The 18144-nt window shown below is 39.0% G+C and overlaps 1 protein-coding gene across 4 annotated transcripts in view; it reads right to left on the bottom strand.

Annotated features, from left to right (window-relative positions):
• Positions 1–103: 103 nt before the first annotated feature.
• TEC (tec protein tyrosine kinase) overlaps positions 104–18144 on the bottom strand; it is a 50052-nt gene continuing 32011 nt past the window's right edge. For 3 of the 4 annotated variants that reach the window (XM_083835147.1, XM_083835146.1, XM_083835145.1), the window contains 16 exons: positions 16354–16455; positions 15234–15315; positions 13524–13652; positions 11981–12021; positions 11572–11753; positions 10584–10649; positions 9408–9462; positions 9162–9241; positions 8250–8383; positions 6617–6691; positions 5662–5833; positions 5276–5492; positions 4651–4715; positions 3791–3909; positions 3289–3446; positions 104–1334 (listed from right to left, as the gene is read on the bottom strand). In XM_083835147.1, the coding sequence (XP_083691273.1) occupies positions 1257–1334; positions 3289–3446; positions 3791–3909; positions 4651–4715; positions 5276–5492; positions 5662–5833; positions 6617–6691; positions 8250–8383; positions 9162–9241; positions 9408–9462; positions 10584–10649; positions 11572–11753; positions 11981–12021; positions 13524–13652; positions 15234–15315; positions 16354–16455 (1755 nt within the window). In that variant the 3' untranslated portion in view covers positions 104–1256. The remainder of the gene's footprint in view (positions 1335–3288; positions 3447–3790; positions 3910–4650; positions 4716–5275; positions 5493–5661; positions 5834–6616; positions 6692–8249; positions 8384–9161; positions 9242–9407; positions 9463–10583; positions 10650–11571; positions 11754–11980; positions 12022–13523; positions 13653–15233; positions 15316–16353; positions 16456–18144) is intronic. The other variant, XM_083835148.1, reaches the window with a different exon arrangement.

Below are 18144 nucleotides of genomic sequence, written 5' to 3'. Positions count from 1 at the left end.
CCTCTAGCAGAAGGGAAAGGGCACATAGCTATTAAAGTGAGTTCAGCCTTTTCTGCATTAAACATTTGATCACAGCCAAATTCAATTAAATATATATTGATACTACAATATATAATATTTAATAGAGAGTGTGTACACACAGATATGTATATACATGGGCTATCATAATGGCGTATTCACATGGACAATGTGATCACACGAACAATAAGTTTGGCTTACAATGCACTGTCCTGACAGTAAATTAATGGCAACGCATTACACATTGTTCCAAACCACAGTTAACATTCATTTTATTTACATACACATGTAGTATGACATTATCTGTTAAAAACATAAAGGTTAGATCCCTGTACGTATATATGACAGACAAAGACAAGCCCTCCTTTAACACACCTGAGAGTGTATTCTCCCTCATTTACAAACCCATGTATTCAGTTGTATGTAAGACAAGGTAGGACAAATTTGTTTGAAAATTTCAAGAGAAAAACACACAGTTTATATAAATAAACGCATGGAATTTATATATTTACAATACATACAGCATATAAATTATTTTATAATTAATCCAAAACAAGGTACTATGGTACACTGACAGCCAGTTGTGCTGAATATTGGACTGATTTTTCATGAATAATAACTAACCTTGCAAGATCTCCAGTGGACCAAACAGCCTAGAATGGCTTGGGGCATATCATGGCTCAGTCCTGAAGCAAATCTTCTTCGGAGTGTTACACTGAACTGAAACTGCTGTTAACAACCTACCATGTGCAAATGAAAGAGGCGCATTTTGTGTTGTAGGTGCATCATAAAACACCCATCAACTGAGAAAAAAAATGTTTCTGGAGAATCTCTAGAAACGTTTGAATGTCAGTAAATAGCCATTTAAAGATACCTTCAATTTTTAAGCATGCAAATCACTACTACTACTACTACTGCCTGTGTAAAGAGAAACTCAGAAACATGGACTGTACATACGTGAATCCAACCCAGTAAATGCAAATTAAGCTCCTGGGCTTTGGTCATATTCTCTTTCTTTCTCCATAAACAGCACACTTTTTTGGCTACGCAGTGCTGAGTTTTCAGTGGAAATACTGCCAGTATTGCTGAAGATATGAAGTGAATCAAATGTTATGGGTTCCCCACGCTGTTTAGCAGCATCCAGCAGCCTACAGGACCAAGCCTTTAAAAAGAAATGGCGAAGCCACATCTCTCGAAAGTGATTTCTTCTCTATACTTGTGCTGATGTTGTCTTTTTTTCAGAAAGCATCTTCATTTTCTGCAATGTCAACGATTATGTGGAGCAAGTCTTCAAAAGTTGGGCGTCCCTCTGGTTTCTAAAAACAAAAGTATGCATAGCTGTGATCAGAAAGCAAAAAAGTTGTGCTGATTTTGGTAAATTCTTTGTCTCAACATCATTCCATCTCAATGAATTTACTATTTCATTAAACGTGATGTGAAAAAGATATTTCCCTGTGTAAGTTTTGGATGCATCACAATTTCAGTGTCACCTTTTCTTCCATGTTTTGGAAAACAGTAATACGTGTTGTTGGACTACACCCTTTGTATAATTCATTATTTTGCATAATGCTATATTTTTTTTATTTCTGTCTCCCTATCCTCCCAAATAAATGATTCCAATCTTTCTTTAGGCAACTTGTTCATGCTCCTAAGCATTCTGAGTGTGATTCTCTGAAATTTCTTCCACATTTTTTGGACTGAGAAATGAGACTGCATCATAGACTTAAGCAACAGTATCCTTCTTTTACTCTATTTGTCTTCCATACGGTTCCCTGTATGTCATAACATCCTCTTTGTTTCATTCGATTACATCAATACACTGAGGCAGTTTCTTTGCTGACCTTACTGACACAGTTAATTTAACATCTTTTCAATGCCTGGATAACTTGTACCTTTCCTCCATTTATCAGCCTAAATAAATTTGTGCATTTTGAAGACTCGGTATTCACACACTTTTCAAATCATTATTAAATTTATTAAGCAAGGACAAAGGTACCTACAGTTAATCCCATTTTATGACAAAGACATTGCCATTATTCATGTCCTGTTTGTGATTCGTGAAGATTCTCTCTTTCCAACACTATGATTGCTTAGTTTTTGCTGTTAAAAACCCCTCATGAGATCAATACATTTTTAATCAATTCACTGATGGTCATATAAATTCTATAAACACACACTGATTCGCAGAGAGTGTTAACAACTTACTGTTATTTTTCAGGTGATTTCTTAGTCCATTTTAATGATCATTTCAAGCAGGTTACCAAGTACAAGCAAAATTTAATGGTCTACAGTTTCCTAGCTCCTGTGACAAGCCTTTCTGGATTGTAGACACATTTATTATTTCGCAGCCCTCCAGGGCACTGTTGTTTTTAATGTATGTTTTTGCTTCATAAACCAACTGCTTCGTACGTTTTAGATATCCACCAGTCAGTTTCATGACTAATTACTTTTTGTTCCTGCACCTTCTCCTTCAAGACAAGTGTCAGACGGTATGTCATCTTTATTACAGGAAAAGACCAGTCTTTCCCCAGCACCCTCTGTGGCAAAGGCTAAGTAGAAATCAATCATTTAGCTCTTTCCATTCTTCGTTTCCCTGATTGCTCTCTCAAAATTAGAGGCAATTAATTAAACCTATCTAATCTTTCATACACTTTCTACATTAATACTATAAAATCTGCTTTATGTTAAGTTAGTTGGTACTTAAAGTATTTAATTTAGATTTCATCTCAGTTGTATCAAAATTATATTTGACGACTCTTATATACCCCTTTCCCCTCCCTCCTTCTCACCTAAGGCATGTATTAGTGACTGAACTAAACTCATTCTCCCACTGACCTGAGTACAGGACAATTCTCTCTACCTCACTCAGCTGGCTCTTTTGATACAGCAAATGTACAAGATTTCCATCATCTGTCTACCAACATTCATGTCTGGTCTACATCTCCTCTCTTGTACCCTGTCTTTTATGCACCATCAGCAGTAGATCAAGGGGTACCTTCTTTTCCCTGTATTCCTCTTAATGCCTCTTTTGCACCACCTGTACATGAAAAAACCCTGTTCTTTTCTGTTCTACTAGCTATTATCTCCATACGAGTATTGCTCGGGAAGGAAGGACACATGAGTAAGTTTTCTGGGATCTCAGGCCTTGATGACCTGGTTACAGTCAGAATGCTGCAATACAGATTAATTGCTGTTGCTGGACTGACCCTTTTTTTTTTTTTTTTTTTAATTCAAAGGGAAAAACATCCCCCTACACCAAAAAATGCATACCTCCTGCCAGCACATCATCATGACTTCATACACCTGCTTACAGGCCAGTTTGGGCCGATATAAACGATGTCCTTGGCTAACCATAGTTACCACTTCATAGTTGGAGCTTTTTTCAAAGGGCATTTTTCCTTCCGTAAACACTTCCCACATTAAAACACCTAAAAAATGAAAATAAACATTAAGAAAATAAGCAAATAAGTTTTTTAAATGAATATTTATTTTAAGCTCTAGGCTCAGTCTTTCTGAAAAAAATAGCTTAAGATCCATATTCTATAAGCAGTGTTCACCTGTGTCATTAATGAAAAAACTTTATTCTAGTAGCATGGATTTTAATAAATAACAGCACTAATAACCTCTGTGGAACTTTATGCAAACATAAAACCATGCTAAGCAGTTTCTCTAAACTTCTTCTTAGATGTCTGAATACTTCCAAATAACTGGAGCTTAACTGCTATTGACAAAATGTAAAAATAGTGCTTTGTTTCAATGATGAACGTCTTACCGAATGACCAGACATCTGACTTGCTGCTGAATCGGCTATAATTAAAAACTTCTGGGGGGCACCATTTCACAGGAAATTTAGCCCCCGAGGAGCTTGTGTATTGATCATCAAGGACATACCTAAAAAAGAAAAGCATTAAATCTCTCCGTTGGCCTCCAAGCCTACAAATCATAAATTTAGATTTGGAGTTGAATTTCAGAAGCTCATATTGCCACCTAATGGCCATGACTTAGTAACACATGATAAAACCAGTTTCTTCAGACCAGTACTAAGGTTTCAGTCAAGGCAGTTTGATTTTCTGTTTACCTTGGAGTCTTGTAATTATTAGCTATACAATAAAAGTCTAGGCCACATGCAAGTCAAATTTTTCTGGGTTACCAGAAAAATTATGCAAAATCATCCATTTGTTGCTCTATTTCTCACTGGTCAGTCTGGATTCAGATATCAAGAGACATGCAAGCTGTGTAGCACACAATGGTGGCAACAGCCAAGAAAAGTATGGCCAAACCCTGCTGCATATTAGGGTTTTTTGGGTTGGTTGGTTGGTGGGTTTTTTTGTTTGTTTGTTTTTTCTTTTAAACAGTCAGACCACAGAGTTTGTTCACAGACAGGCCTCGCAGGATAAGAGCACGCTTGATTCTCTAGAGAACACAGTTTTGCTTTTCCACGGTTGAAAAGATAAAGGAAAGAGACACATCACTACAGAATAGTAATATTGAAAGGCATTGGAGAAATGAAGCAAAGGATGTTCCTTAGAGAGATCAAAAAAGATCATTTTTTTCCTGTAACTGCTCGATGTGTTTTCTCTTTCAGACAAGAACAAGGGCTAGATGAATTCTCCAAAATCACCACAACTATACCTTGTCATTCCAAAATCAGACACTTTGACCACTCCTGAATCATTCACCAAGCAGTTCCTGGCAGCCTGCAAAGGGAATGGTTAGATTTGGTTTAAAACTTCCAGTCTATCTCAGATGAATTACAACAATATAATGAGGACTTTGCCCTCATTGCTTAGCAAGTTCACTGATTCACCAAGCTCAGTGGTGCATTCTCATTATGGTCCAGAATAAAAGGTACACATGCATTTGCTCCTGATAGTGTTGTTTTGACAGCTAAACCATTTTGTAAAAAAAAAATCACCAAGAAAAATTATGATCTCAAGGGATTCATGAGCAGTAAAAATGGCACCAATACAGAATAAAGATACACTGTTATTTCAGTGGAAACAGCTATCAACCTTTTATAAACATTTCAGAGCAATTTTATTCCCTTTTCTCAGGAGAGAGAAACCTCTCATCTTTTGTGGATGCATCTTTTTGCAGCTTTAGAGATTTGGTTAGAACCTGAAGAGCCAACTTAAACTACTTACAACCTTTTGTGAGAATAAAAGCTGTTATTTACAAGCAGGCTGTTTCAAAAAGGAATAGATAAAGCCAGAAATAAAAAATTTAAGGAAGAGTTTATTGCATAACGGGATGTTACCAGGTCTCTGTGGATAAAGCTGTTTCTCTCCAGGTACTCCATTCCCTCACATACATCTTGGCACATTGTGAGAAGGACGTCTTTACTCAAAACTCCACGTTTTTGTCTCAGGTAATTCAGAAGGCATCCATGCTCCATGAACTCTGTCACGATGTAAATAGGTCTCTGCTGTGTGCACACACCATACAGCTGAACTAATTTAGGATGTGTTAGTTTCCTGAAAAGGTTGAAATCATGTAATTATTACTTCCTCCACCCTGCCCTAGCTCTTTACCCCACAAAACTCCAAAATACCACAATGCCTGAAGTGTTTTATCTATAATAAGTAATGCCATCAGAGGCCCAGAACTGGCAATAATAGTGCCAAGCACTGCACATAAACTCACATCATCACTTTGGCTTCTTCAATGAAGTCTTCTTCATACATCGCACCTTCCCGAATTGCTTTGATGGCCACTTTGTACTGTGCCCTCCATTTCCCAAGGCGCACTACTCCAAATAGACCGCTCCCCAGTTCTCTCATGAAAGTCAGCTCCGAGGGATTAATTTCCCATTTCTCTGCAAAACAACAACAAAAAAGTGAGAGCCCCTAGCCCCTTACTGTTATATTAGCAAACATGTTGAACTGGTAGGTGACAGAGAGGAGGAAGAGAAACCGTAGGTTACTAGCAAATTAGGGAATTTAGGGAGAAAACTTCTTATCTTGAAAATGTAGCAGTTCTGTATGTCACAAGAAAAAAGGAAATTTTTTTATCTAGACACAACTTTTAACCAGCTGCTGACCAACACAGAAGGCAAAAAACAAAATTTCCTGAAGCCAATAAATATATACTGATGTTATCAGACTTGATTCAAGAAACTGTCATCATACAAAGTTCTGTCAATACATAGAGGCTGTTGGGTTCCCTTGTGTGCTTTTCTTAAAAACGGACCACTCAAAATGTTAAATAAAAGAACAAAAGCAACACTTCTGCAGAGATCAAAGGGTCAAGGCTGAGTAAGAAGTCTGAAGGTTTATGAAGTAGGCAAAGCTCTTTAATCAGGAAGAGCCCAAAGCGTCCACAAAAAAGTAGAGGAAGATGCTAAATTGCCCTGGAGCATCAGCAGCAGGTTCTGTTTCTACTCATGGCGTTCCTTGGCACCACATGCCTGCCACCAGCTCTGATGTCTTTCTACGGCAATTCTGTCTACAAGGACCTCAAATATACAACTTGGACCTATGTAAGTTAGCATCACAGTACAAAATAAGGTATTTTCAAAATATTTAGAAAATATTGTGGCAGCTTATACATATAAAATCATCAGAAAAGGTATGTATAGATCAATATAACACGCAGTTACCATAGCTGAATCCTGCAGTTGTTGGTGCCGTTGTCTTCTTTGGGGTCACTGGGTAGCGCAGCCTCGTAACAAGACCTGAAATTCAAAGTTAAATGAAGAGATACAGCTTACTTCTGAAACAATGCCAAACAGCAACTCAGCTGCTTGTTCACTGCAGAGTGCAACACTAGCTAACAATAAACTTATATACAGTTTTGACTATATTTGCTGCTCTTGCATTGTTTTGACTATTCAAAGCAGCTTCAAGGTACACAAGAGAACTCACTGCATCTAACTTCTTGCATCATCTTTACTGGTGAGAGACGGATATAGATATATGTATACGTATTTGTGCTTTACTGTCATGCAAGCACCAATGAAGGCTGACCAGAGACCACCCCTTTCATAAAGATCAGAAAGACCGTCTAAAAGGTTTTACAGAAAGTTAATGTGAGTTTCACTTTCACATTTATTTTGTACAGTGTTTTATATGCAAAGAAAAAATGCTGCATGCTTGCTGAATATTCTGCTAAAATCTTTTCAGAACTTGATGCAACAAAAGGAAAAAAGAATGAAGCAATTAAAAATAGTAAAATCAATTATAACAAACGAAAAGCAGGGTTGGATTTTGGAGCATATTTTTCAGAAAAGCATTTTCCAGAATATCATCAGGAAATGCTTGGTCATCTGAATTTGACATAAACATCTGGAAAATACAGCTCACTAGAGAAATAAATGAACAGACTGGACTTGCAAAAAACATACTACATTAGTATCTGTGCCTTCAGCCAGATTCCTAAACTCTCCCCATCCTTTCATACAGCAGGTAGACACCAGCACCAGCTGTCAGCTGTAGATCTAAGTGTCCAACCTTTACAAAGATATATTTTCAGGCACTCCCTGAAAAAAATATTGCTGTTCTCTTCATATGTTTTCTGTATGGGGGTTACATCATTTTAAGTCGTGGTGACCCACAGGTAAGCACCTAGAGAGTACTCTGGAGAAGTACTATCCCTGCCCATCTGCTGTGGGTTATAGGCCACTGTTAGAGACATGACATGGAGCTAAATTAATGTTCGTTTCCTGAAAACAATAAAGCCGTTCTTCTATTTCACTGTGGATCAGAGCGCACTGAACTGTCAAAGACTGTCAAAAACTAATTTTGCCACACTTTTACCTCAGCTTGTTCTGTACTTGTGTCTCAGCCAGGAAAAAGGATCTAGCTCACTGTACAGCAAGCAAATAGGAATGGCGAATAAGTAATGTATACAGTGTTAAAGAAAGTACTGATAGAAAGAAAACACCATCTGTCCTCCTAAAGCTAGAGGCTGACCTCTGCTGCTGGCGTCCATCCACTAGACTGGGCTAATAATAGGAATAGCATGTGTGTGTGTATAAATAAATAAATTATATTTAAAATATATGTTATATATGTGTAATATATAAATGTATATACATATATGAATATGTATATATATTTACATAAAACCTTTCAAATGATTGCCTATCTTGAAGAAATGTGAAAATGCAGTCTCACGGTTTCCCGAAGGAAGAAGTATCTATAAAAACCTAAAAGTCTTCATTCGAATGCTAAACACCTCACGCTCCCTTCCAAATCAACCCACAGTGACAGGAAAAAATGTAATCCATCTACCTGCTGCATTATGTTTGTGATACTCAATTATTTCTGGAATGGAGTTAAAGAGATGTTTTTCTGCGAGGTAGTACTGCTTCGGTGATGTCACTGTTTCTTTTATATGGTAGTGTCTTATTCCTGATGAGCCTTCTCTGGAAAAAAAAAAAGAAACAATATAATAATACAGTGTCATTTGTTGTGAACTTTGTAAGAGAAACATATTGACCAGAAAAAGAATGCTAGTTTTTCCTAAACAGGAGACAACATACAGAACACACTAAGCAACTTTCAGACCTGAAGATCTGCACAAATGCTGAATGGACGTACTTGATCTCTCTGTATCTCCTCACACCATGCCTGGTGGTCCTATGCTACTGATACTATGTCAGGAGAGGAAAGCTGAGACTTTGAGAAAGAGACATGAGAAAACATGAGCAGGGACAATGGTAGGGGGTCCCTTTGCACATCACCACAGCCCCAGGGTGGGCACCAATTCAGCCAGCATGGGTGCCCAACGTTACATGCTTCAGAAACATCTTGAATACCAAAGACTGAGCACTCATTGCTTGGGATGTTCACCTCAGTACTACGACCAAGTTGAAGATTAACGCATATGAGTTAATTTTCAGCCTGGTTTGTTCCCCAACCCAACTCCCCACTTGAACGCATTGTTTGGGATGAAGGAAAAGTCAGAATGGTATGGGACAGTCTCTTTCTTTCAGTGGCAGTTCAGATTTTCACTGGATTAAAGCCAATGTAGCCTAAACGTGGAGTTGAGAAGCTAATTTTGGTCACCTGTGTTTTCTAACATAATGGCCCTTTTTTCTTTGTTGAGGTCTCTCCTGGCCTCCCCTCCAGCCCAGGGGTTTGAATATGCATGCAAATCAATTCAAACAAGGCAGGGTGTGCAGGGTAGCTGCAGAAACTTACCCTCCAAATTTTGTATAAAGGGAAACTGTATACAGGCCAGGCTGACTTGAGTCTCTCACCACAAAACCACCTTCTTTATCCTAAAATGCAAGCACATTGACAGCTTTATACCACAAGCAATTTTAAGCTGCGTGTCCTTCCTACTTGTTCTGTGATTTGCATGTGCCAAAATTAAGCGTTGGCTTAAACAGGAGAGGCTACTTTAAGCGAACACCACGGTTCGTACTGCAAGGCTGCCATACTCACCTCGTTTCTGAGGAGCTGCTCCGCCTTGCTCCGGTTGAGGTTCCTGCTGTACCACCTGCAATGCAACATCAGCACCTATTACATAGTAGTGTTTACCCACAAAAACGCCTTGAAATTTGAATTTGATCCAGTGAGATCTCACAGAAACCAATAAATTTCAGGAAATTGGACTAATTTTTGAGCAAAACCACTTCTAAAACACAGAGGCATGCTGATGGCGGTGATGACTCTGCATGGCAGCCTGAGAGCAGACCAGCAGCCTCAAGGCAGCCTTCAAGCAGCTGTCTACACGCTGTCCCAGTCACCTGCTGAGATGACTGCCAGCTTTCATTGAATTTCATTCAGTAACTTCACAATCACATGGTTATGATTTTCCATGGAGGACTGACGTACCAAAGAACAGGTCAAAAGTGAATTAAATGTGGCTGCTCCATATCCTTGTGCTTGGTGAAGAAGCCAAATAATCACTGGTGTTTCTACCTGTTGCAGTGAATAGTAACAACAACAAAAACCACACAGCTAGCAAATGGTGTGGTGTATTATTTTGAGCCATGCTGCCACAATGGTAGAAGAGCAGGGAAGTGGCACAGAAGCCTCTACTCAATTTCTGCTGTAGTGGTTTTGCACAGATGATCTGGAGCAATCCTCTGTGCAGTGACCCTGAGCCATGTCACCAAGGTGGTAAGGCACAAAGTAGCTGGACCAGATACGGCAGCCCAGTTCCTTCCTTCCCTTTCTGCCCCTTTCATGACACAGCCCAGAGCAGTGCAGGGCTTTAATGAGAGCCTCAAAGGTGAGAAACAACAAAGAACACATTTAAAATGGATAAATTTCCTTTAATATCTCTCTCTGTCTGTCAAAGAATTAAGAGGGTTTTGAAGTTTGTTTATTTTTTTGCTTTTAATAGTAATATCCTAAAAACTGCATGCCTGATGGCCATCTCACTGACTTGACTCTACTTTATACATGACAACAAAAATCGCTGAGGAGACTCAGAACAAATAAATGCATATTTCAAATATTTAAGTTTAATCTCTGAGATCAATGATATATGTGTTTACTTCAATGTTTACAATAATAAACAGTTGTTTTCAAAACTTCAAAAATGCATAGTAAGTCTTAAAGCATAGCTTTTATTTTATGGTCTTCCACATTTTAATTCAAATATTCACTTACTCATATTGATCCAGGTTGTTGGACTTCTTTCCTGTAACATAGTTGCTTGGGATATATCCTTCATGGCTAAAAGAATATATAATAAGTAATCTGAATAAAAAGATGTAGAATTGCATGCCTAGAAGACACTGCTTCATTCTGCTAATTACCAGAGGTCGGTAATGACTAGCAGTCATCTATTTATTACTGAGCCACCCACTTTACTACTCATACAGAAATTAATGTTTCACATCAACATTTCCACATCAGCTTTCACTGCAGCTAAAAAATCTGCACAGTCAGCAGAAGTGTTCAAGAAAAGCAGCAGAAGTGGGGAAAACAAGTGACCCTTTGCTTCTCCATCACTTCTGTGCTCAGAGGTTGCAGTTGGTTGCTATAAATGTACTTGGAGACTGCCACAGCAGCCCTGCTGTACCTAATAGCTGACAATTACCCTTAAGTTTGCAACATTGACCTGGTAAATATTGAAGTTTGGTAACTTCCATCCTGAAAACCATAGGGTAAAATTTTAATCCAAGGAATGTAAAGTTAGGACATCGCAGTCATTAAGGTATCTCACTGCAACTCTCTCTCAGCTCATTCAAAGATTACCCCTAATGATACAGTTGTAAAACAAAACAATGATCATTCAAGCCTGGAAGTCAGAGCCTGCTGATCTGAATGTTAATCACGTTGCTCCCTAATGAGCTATTCCCCAGGAAAACAGGAGGACTGGACCAGTCAAGTTAGGTTTTGCCTGACAGTAAATGTCATCATAAATGCTTTCAGTTCTGCAACAGTCTTTGCACTCAAACTCCACAATCTATTGAGAACCACACTTTTTTGATTGAATTCTATGTGGGAACAAAGATATGGATGAGATTTCAGGATTTAGGTCATAAGTGGGGTCTAATACAGTTATTTGTTAATACATAATCAATATAAACTACTAGAACCTGAAAACAGCCTTATTAACGTTAGATTGAAAAATAATAAACTCAATGCTTACCCATATTTGTCTCTTGCCCTCCACCAGTGAATGTCATTCTTCTCAATTACTGTATATTCTTCACCTTTGTCTAATCTTAAATCATGACGTTCTGTAGGCTGGAAGTCATACATTGCCACCACTATCTCCTCCTCTTCACTGTCATTTTCCTCAGCTGGAGGAACAGGCGGTGGTGGCCTTCGCTGAAAATGATACAAAATGATCATCATTCCACTTTGCTCCATGATTCCACTCCACCCAGTCCCTGCTATTACACCACTGCAAAACAGCCGAGCTTCCCAGAGGCAAAAGCTGAGCTAGTTCTGCGTTGCCCCAGGAAGGAGCTGCAGTGGCTAGGCTGACCGCAGCACTGCAGCCCTAATGGTGTTTGCTTTCCAGCCCCCTCTTCATCAGCAGCACAGACACCTACCGTATTTTTTTCTGGCATTGGAGAAGGGAGTGTCACTACACCTACAAACAGAGCACAGAAAAAGATTCATGTTTAATTATAAATTTAAAAACTGGATAAAAGTTTTAAACTTCAGATAAGGCTTTAACATCTTAATTAGTCTTCAGAATAGCATAGTAAGTCAGGAAGCAAAACCAGCTCCAAGTGAGAAAACATTGGTTAAGTGTTCCGTGACAACACATTAAATTGGCCAGCAGGCAACATTCACAGCAGTATTTGGCGATATCTGTGTCGCACCACAGCATGCCACACAGACAGCTCCAAGCCAGCCCACAGGCAGGGATGCCTCATGGAGTTCCTACAAGAGACTCCAGGAGTTCAAAACCATGTCCTGCTCCTTAATGAGGAAAAAAAAATTAAGTAAAAATGGAATATAGAAAGGAAGCAGTGTTCTTCTCACCATGATAATCTAAAAGTCTGTTCCTACTAATATTGATTCTTATAAAAAAAATATGTAATGTTTCCCCTGATTCTTGTTTTGCCAAATAAGGCATAAAAGTTGTATTTTTGTATAAAATTGTGTAAAGTTGTGTTAAAAAAAGTACTTTTTAAATTACTTCTCAGGTCCAAAATTATTTTTTCTCCTGTGCTGCTTTTTTCCACTTCAAAGGTTGAACTATCATCTTGCAGAATAAGGTCAACCATAAGCCACTGTTTTTCTTCTTTTAATGTAATGAAATACATAATTTCCCACCTTTTAAGGCCCTAATGTAGGAAATTGTCCAGGCACTGTTAATTTCACTAGAAGGTAAGCATTGTTGCAATTACTTTTATTACTAAGGAGTTTCCCTTGAATCAAGGATAGATCATTACTGTATTGTCACACAGGACAATACTGCAGTGAGGGTCACACTTCCCCATCTTTGCATGCTACAGCATACACTGCAGAACAAGTACAGGCTATGGTTTGCATGCTGGAAGAGTCATACGCATACGGAAGTCACGGTTCATCCAGGTTCAGCATATGGACATTTACAAACTTTTAAGAAAATTGAGCCACATGTCTGTAAATGCATTAAGCCTAGCTACATTCTTGTACCATTTTCACACTGGTGTAATAACACCGATTCCAGCAGGGTTATTATTCCTTTACATGGATACACAGAAGTTATTTATTCAAACTGGAGAGCTGGCAAAGATCAGATGAATCTTTTTCACCACGAGGTTTTAACCTCAGTCTGAGGTAAACAGTTGGTCAAATAGGTTTCAGATAGGAAATACAAGCCAAGCAGAAAATAAATTCAGCAACCTCAATGATTCCTTTCAGCTGTCTCCAAACACTTTTTGGAAGGACAATTCACTGACTTCTACACTTTTTAAAAAATGTTTGGACATGAAAAATATTTTTGTTTTCTCTAGATACAGTATCTACTATTAACTGTGCGCCATATAATTTCCTTGATACCTACAGCATTCAAATTTGAGGACTGAATCACATAACAATAACAACAACAAAACACAAAAATATGCCAAGATATTTTCATACGAAAAGTTATGTACTTACTGTTTTCAAAAAGATTATATCTTTCACAACCAGGTGCTAATTTTTCTGTCTGTCTGCAGCACTGATAAATTCCCTCTGTCCAGAATTTAGGATGATATTTTACCATTATATTGCTGTTGTTTTTTATTCCTACAGGAAACAGAGAGCAAAGATTAAAAAAAAAAAAAGCAAGACTTCTGACTTTCTTAATAAATATTACAGTGTCTTTGACGTGAATCGTAATCTTTACTTGCTGTCCTTGCTACAACACTGCTTCTCTTAAGGACCTTCTTACAAGTTTACACGGAGGTCATACAGTGAAGGCAGGTGATACTTTTAGGGTAATACATGACTTTATTCCAGAAGGGTGTGCTGTACTCCCCGCCCAAAGCAGCCACCACAGCAGGGCAGTGTTTGGTGCCTCTGTGAAGGCAGACAGACCCAGGCGCCCACCTGCACCCTGCAATGCAGTCGGGCGGCTGTGAAGGCCATGTGGGCTCTGGCCGCCTCTTTTCTTTTTGTTTCCACTGCAAGTGACTCCATTTCCTCTGTGATTAGTGTTCTTGAGGAAAAGTTAGCTGACATTTATCACTATTTCACAGCACAACGCCTGTGTTTGGTTTAGCAGGCTCCCCATCCCCACCCTGTGAGGCTGCTGAGTTTCGGAAGTCATTTCCGACCCAGCCCAGCCCAGGAATTATGTCTGATGACTTTGAAGAGCACCTGCAATTAATGTGAATGTTTGATGACAGCAGAAAGCATTAAGAGGCTCTTGAAAAAATGATCTTCACTCAGTATGATATCAATAATCAGAATTACATTTCAGGGGAGATGCCTCCTGTCATTTTACATCAGTGGAAGACCATCACCAGGCCCATAACACTGGCTAGCTGCATTCAGACAAAACTTCTGAGTGATGCCACTGACTAGTTTGGACAAGTTTTTTGATGATTTACATGTTGTACAAAAGCATAGATTCAAATTCTTGTTGCAGCTAGACTAGACAAATTGAATGAAATCAGCCAGGGTGCTTGATATGCCCAGTATCCATTTTCACATGCTGTGTATGCAAATGATGATCTGGCCCAGTAAAAATAAAAGTCAGTTGATACGTGCAATAGAAGTTGCACCATTTTATTTTTCTAGCTTGTGGTGGGTTGACACCTCTCAGTAGCTAAGCACCCAACCCACACAGTGGCATGGGGGAAAATAATAGAAAGAGGAAAAGTGAGAAAACTTGTGGGCTGTGATGGTTTAAAGAGAGGGGAAAGAAAAGAAAAAAGAAAAAAAAAAAAGTGATGCAAAGGAAATAATACACCATCTCCCACCAGCAGACCAATGCCCAGCCAGCCTGTGAGCAATGACCAGCTTGGAAACCAGCCCCCCCCCACTCCCTCCTTCCCCTACTCCAGAGTTTATTGCTGAGCATGACTGTATATGGCATGGAAGATCCCTTGGGGCAATTCAGGTCCCCTGCCCCAGCTGTGTCCCCTCCCAGCCCCTTGCCCACCCCTGCCTTGTCACTGTGGGGGCACCGTGAGCTAAAGGCAAAGCCTCCAGGCTGCACAAGCACCCTCAGCAATCACTAAAACACTGGCGTGTTTTCAGCACTCTTGTAGCCACAAATCCAAAACACAACACTGAGTTACCTCCATCTCGCTAGACCCAGCACACAGCTCTAGTAAAGTTATCTAAATGTGTCAGATACTAAGTGTAAGTGATTTCCTTTACCTTCTTTCAGATTCCTCACCCACTGATCCCGGCTTTGTGGACTTGGTGCAAAAATATAAAGTGTATTAGCATCATATACAACCTGCAGGGAAAAAAGAAATAAAATATTAAAATAAATAAATAAATAAAGCCATTCACATAGTAATACTCTTTTATTTATTCCTTAGCAAAAAGAATAAGCAGAACAAGGGAAAAGACTTACATTTGGCAAAATGAGTGTCCTCAGCCACATGAGGAGCATGAGACAAAAAGCAGAAACAAGGGGAAGTTTTTTAGGGTTTGCTATTTATACATGGTGCTGTCAGTAGAACAGGAAGGATTCTGTAATGGTATATTATCCTATTATTCCTTTAGATGTTTGCTTCATGCTTTGCTTTGTTCATTTTTCACTGTGTGTTTTCTAAAAACAGTATCTCATAACTGTTAAGGCTATTTTATAATCAAGCATCCATTGTTCCCAGCCATTTCATAATGCTTTGTGATTCTGTACTACTCTGGGTCAATTCTTGCCTTTTCTTCACTGCCTGTATGGGCGGAAAACAACTATTGTCCTGGCAGAAAGGGGACAGATCCCCACTTCCATCAGTGAAATTCACACTCACACCAAAAATTTCTTCCATCATAAGCAGAACCTGACATTTAAACATTTCTTTTTCCTTCTAAGTACTTTGTTTTCTGTGTTTACTTCCATCAAGTTCACAATGGAAGAAAAAGCAACAAGGTTTATCTTGATTTTCTTATTCCTATATGAATTAATGGTAATTGCAAACACACTGCTTATATAAAGTGTGTGCAAGAATGAAGACAGGGAAAAATAGGCTGCCAACTAACCTGTTTTGGAGGACAAAGCAGTTTCCAGTCAACACCATGGCAGAGAGGGTGGGGAAAAGAAAAAGACCAAGTGTTTTTGGCAAAGCTCCCACGAGCAGGGACTTTAGGTGGAGCAGAGTTTTGGGGGATGGTTTTCCATCCCTGACCCTAAGCCCCCTCCAACACAGCCCCAGAGAACTGAGAATGGGCTCGGTGTTTAAAAGTGTCAGTAATTTCACGCAAGTTACATCCAAATGGCCTGGTGCTATTGAAAGGAGCACTGTATTTTACATAAACCAAAGGAACATACCTGAAATGGGTATTTATTTTGACAGGGAATAATACCATCATTTTTTACAACTTCTACACATTTAATCCTTGAAATATCCACAGATCCTTTTCTGTACTTTTTCTGTAAGATAAAAGCAAAAAACATTAAATAAAATACAACTGATGACTGCATTCATCTACAGGCACTCATCTAATTATCTCTTTTTTTTCCTTTCTCAGCAGGGATTTATTGCTTACTTTTCCACTTACAGCAGCAGTGTTGCTTTAACTGCAGAATTCAGTTGAATGAGAGGGCATGAAGACCTACACTGGCGAAAGTGCACAGACTAGAGTGTAATTGCTTAGTAAAAAGCACCACCTTTTTTAATAGTTTCCAATCAGTTGTAACCATAGTCTACTCTTCATTACAAAAAAAAAAAAAAAAAGAACCTGACTACAGATAAAGGACAGCTTGCTTATCTCAAGTTATGACTAAAAATGGTGAGTGAAATAGGTGCCAATGCATCATCTAGCCTGCTCTTGTGTTCTGTTGCCGGAGTGCTGACCAGCTGCTGCCCCAAGTTAAAATGCACAGAAATACAGTGTGGTTCAGCTGTCCCGAGAGGGAAGCTCTGTGGAAGAGCAGCCTGAAGCTGGAGGTAGCTTGTACTGTGCTTCAGTCTATATGTAAAAGCAATAGGCAGTAACAGTGAAGACCACACACATGCAGACCTTTTTATGGTGCCTGTTTCTGAAGAAGTCGATTTATCCCCCTTTCGTTTAACTGAAGCAGAAAAGGTTAAGAATGAAAGCACAGCATGGAAATTTTCAGCACACTGTGCTGCGTGGCAAAGGGAAACACGTGAATGATGCTGCTTTTAATCAGAGTAAAAAGCCGGTCAATCTATGGACACTGTAAGGGCCACTTCTCACTTTGGGGAAAACCAGGTCTCTTATAAGGGAGGAAGTTTCTACCGGAATCTGGAACAACAACAAAAACGGCAGCAGCTCATGGCAGGTTCAGTATAAACCCACATCAAAATTTGTGAATGGCAAAGCACATCTAACACGTGCAGACCAGCTTGCAGCTTATGAAAGATGAACACTGTTCAGGCAATGTGGAAATAATTAGTAATTAGTGGATTATTGGAGATACTCTGCTCCCTACTCAGCTCCCTTCCTCTCTCCTGAGGACAGAAATTTCAGCCCAAACAGCAGAAGTCTGGCACAATAATAAACAACTGAAAAGAGTCTCATAAACAGAAGAGCAGAGCACCTTCAAGCACAGCCATCACAATTCCACCACCCTAGCAGCACAACAGTTACCACACAGGGAAAACAGAGAATTCTCACCAAAATTTAGAACATTTAGAATTTTAGTATTTTGTCTCCTATGCATATTGTTATGAAGAAGAGAGGCAGATAAAACGTGCATGAAAAATTCAGGCGCGTCACAGTCAGCGTCAGGAAGAATGACAGGAACCGAGTTCAGATAAAGCTGTAACTGTTATGTAACACCACAAAATTAAAAAGGCAAAAAAGAAGTCCCAACAAGGGGTTTCTAAAACTGCAACAACAACAAAGATGAATTAGACATTCTGATGAGTCAATAATAAAAAAAAAAAAATCAAACACTGCTATCATGCTATCAAAGCTATCATGTTATGCTGACAAATAATTCGCACCGACTATGCAACCTTGGATTTCTGATCAAAAATTTGTTTCAAGCTTTCTGCTTATTTTATGGTATCCCCTTACTTGAACTTTGACTGCCTGAAGTAAAACACATTAATGCAAGTGCCAAATATCGAATAACAACTGCGCACCACTT

Source organism: Anser anser (assembly GCF_964211835.1).
Source record: "Anser anser genome assembly, chromosome: 4".
NCBI lineage: Eukaryota > Metazoa > Chordata > Aves > Anseriformes > Anatidae > Anser > Anser anser.
The sequence above is the reverse complement of the archived record's forward strand: the minus strand, read 5'-3'. Positions and strand labels throughout refer to the sequence as shown.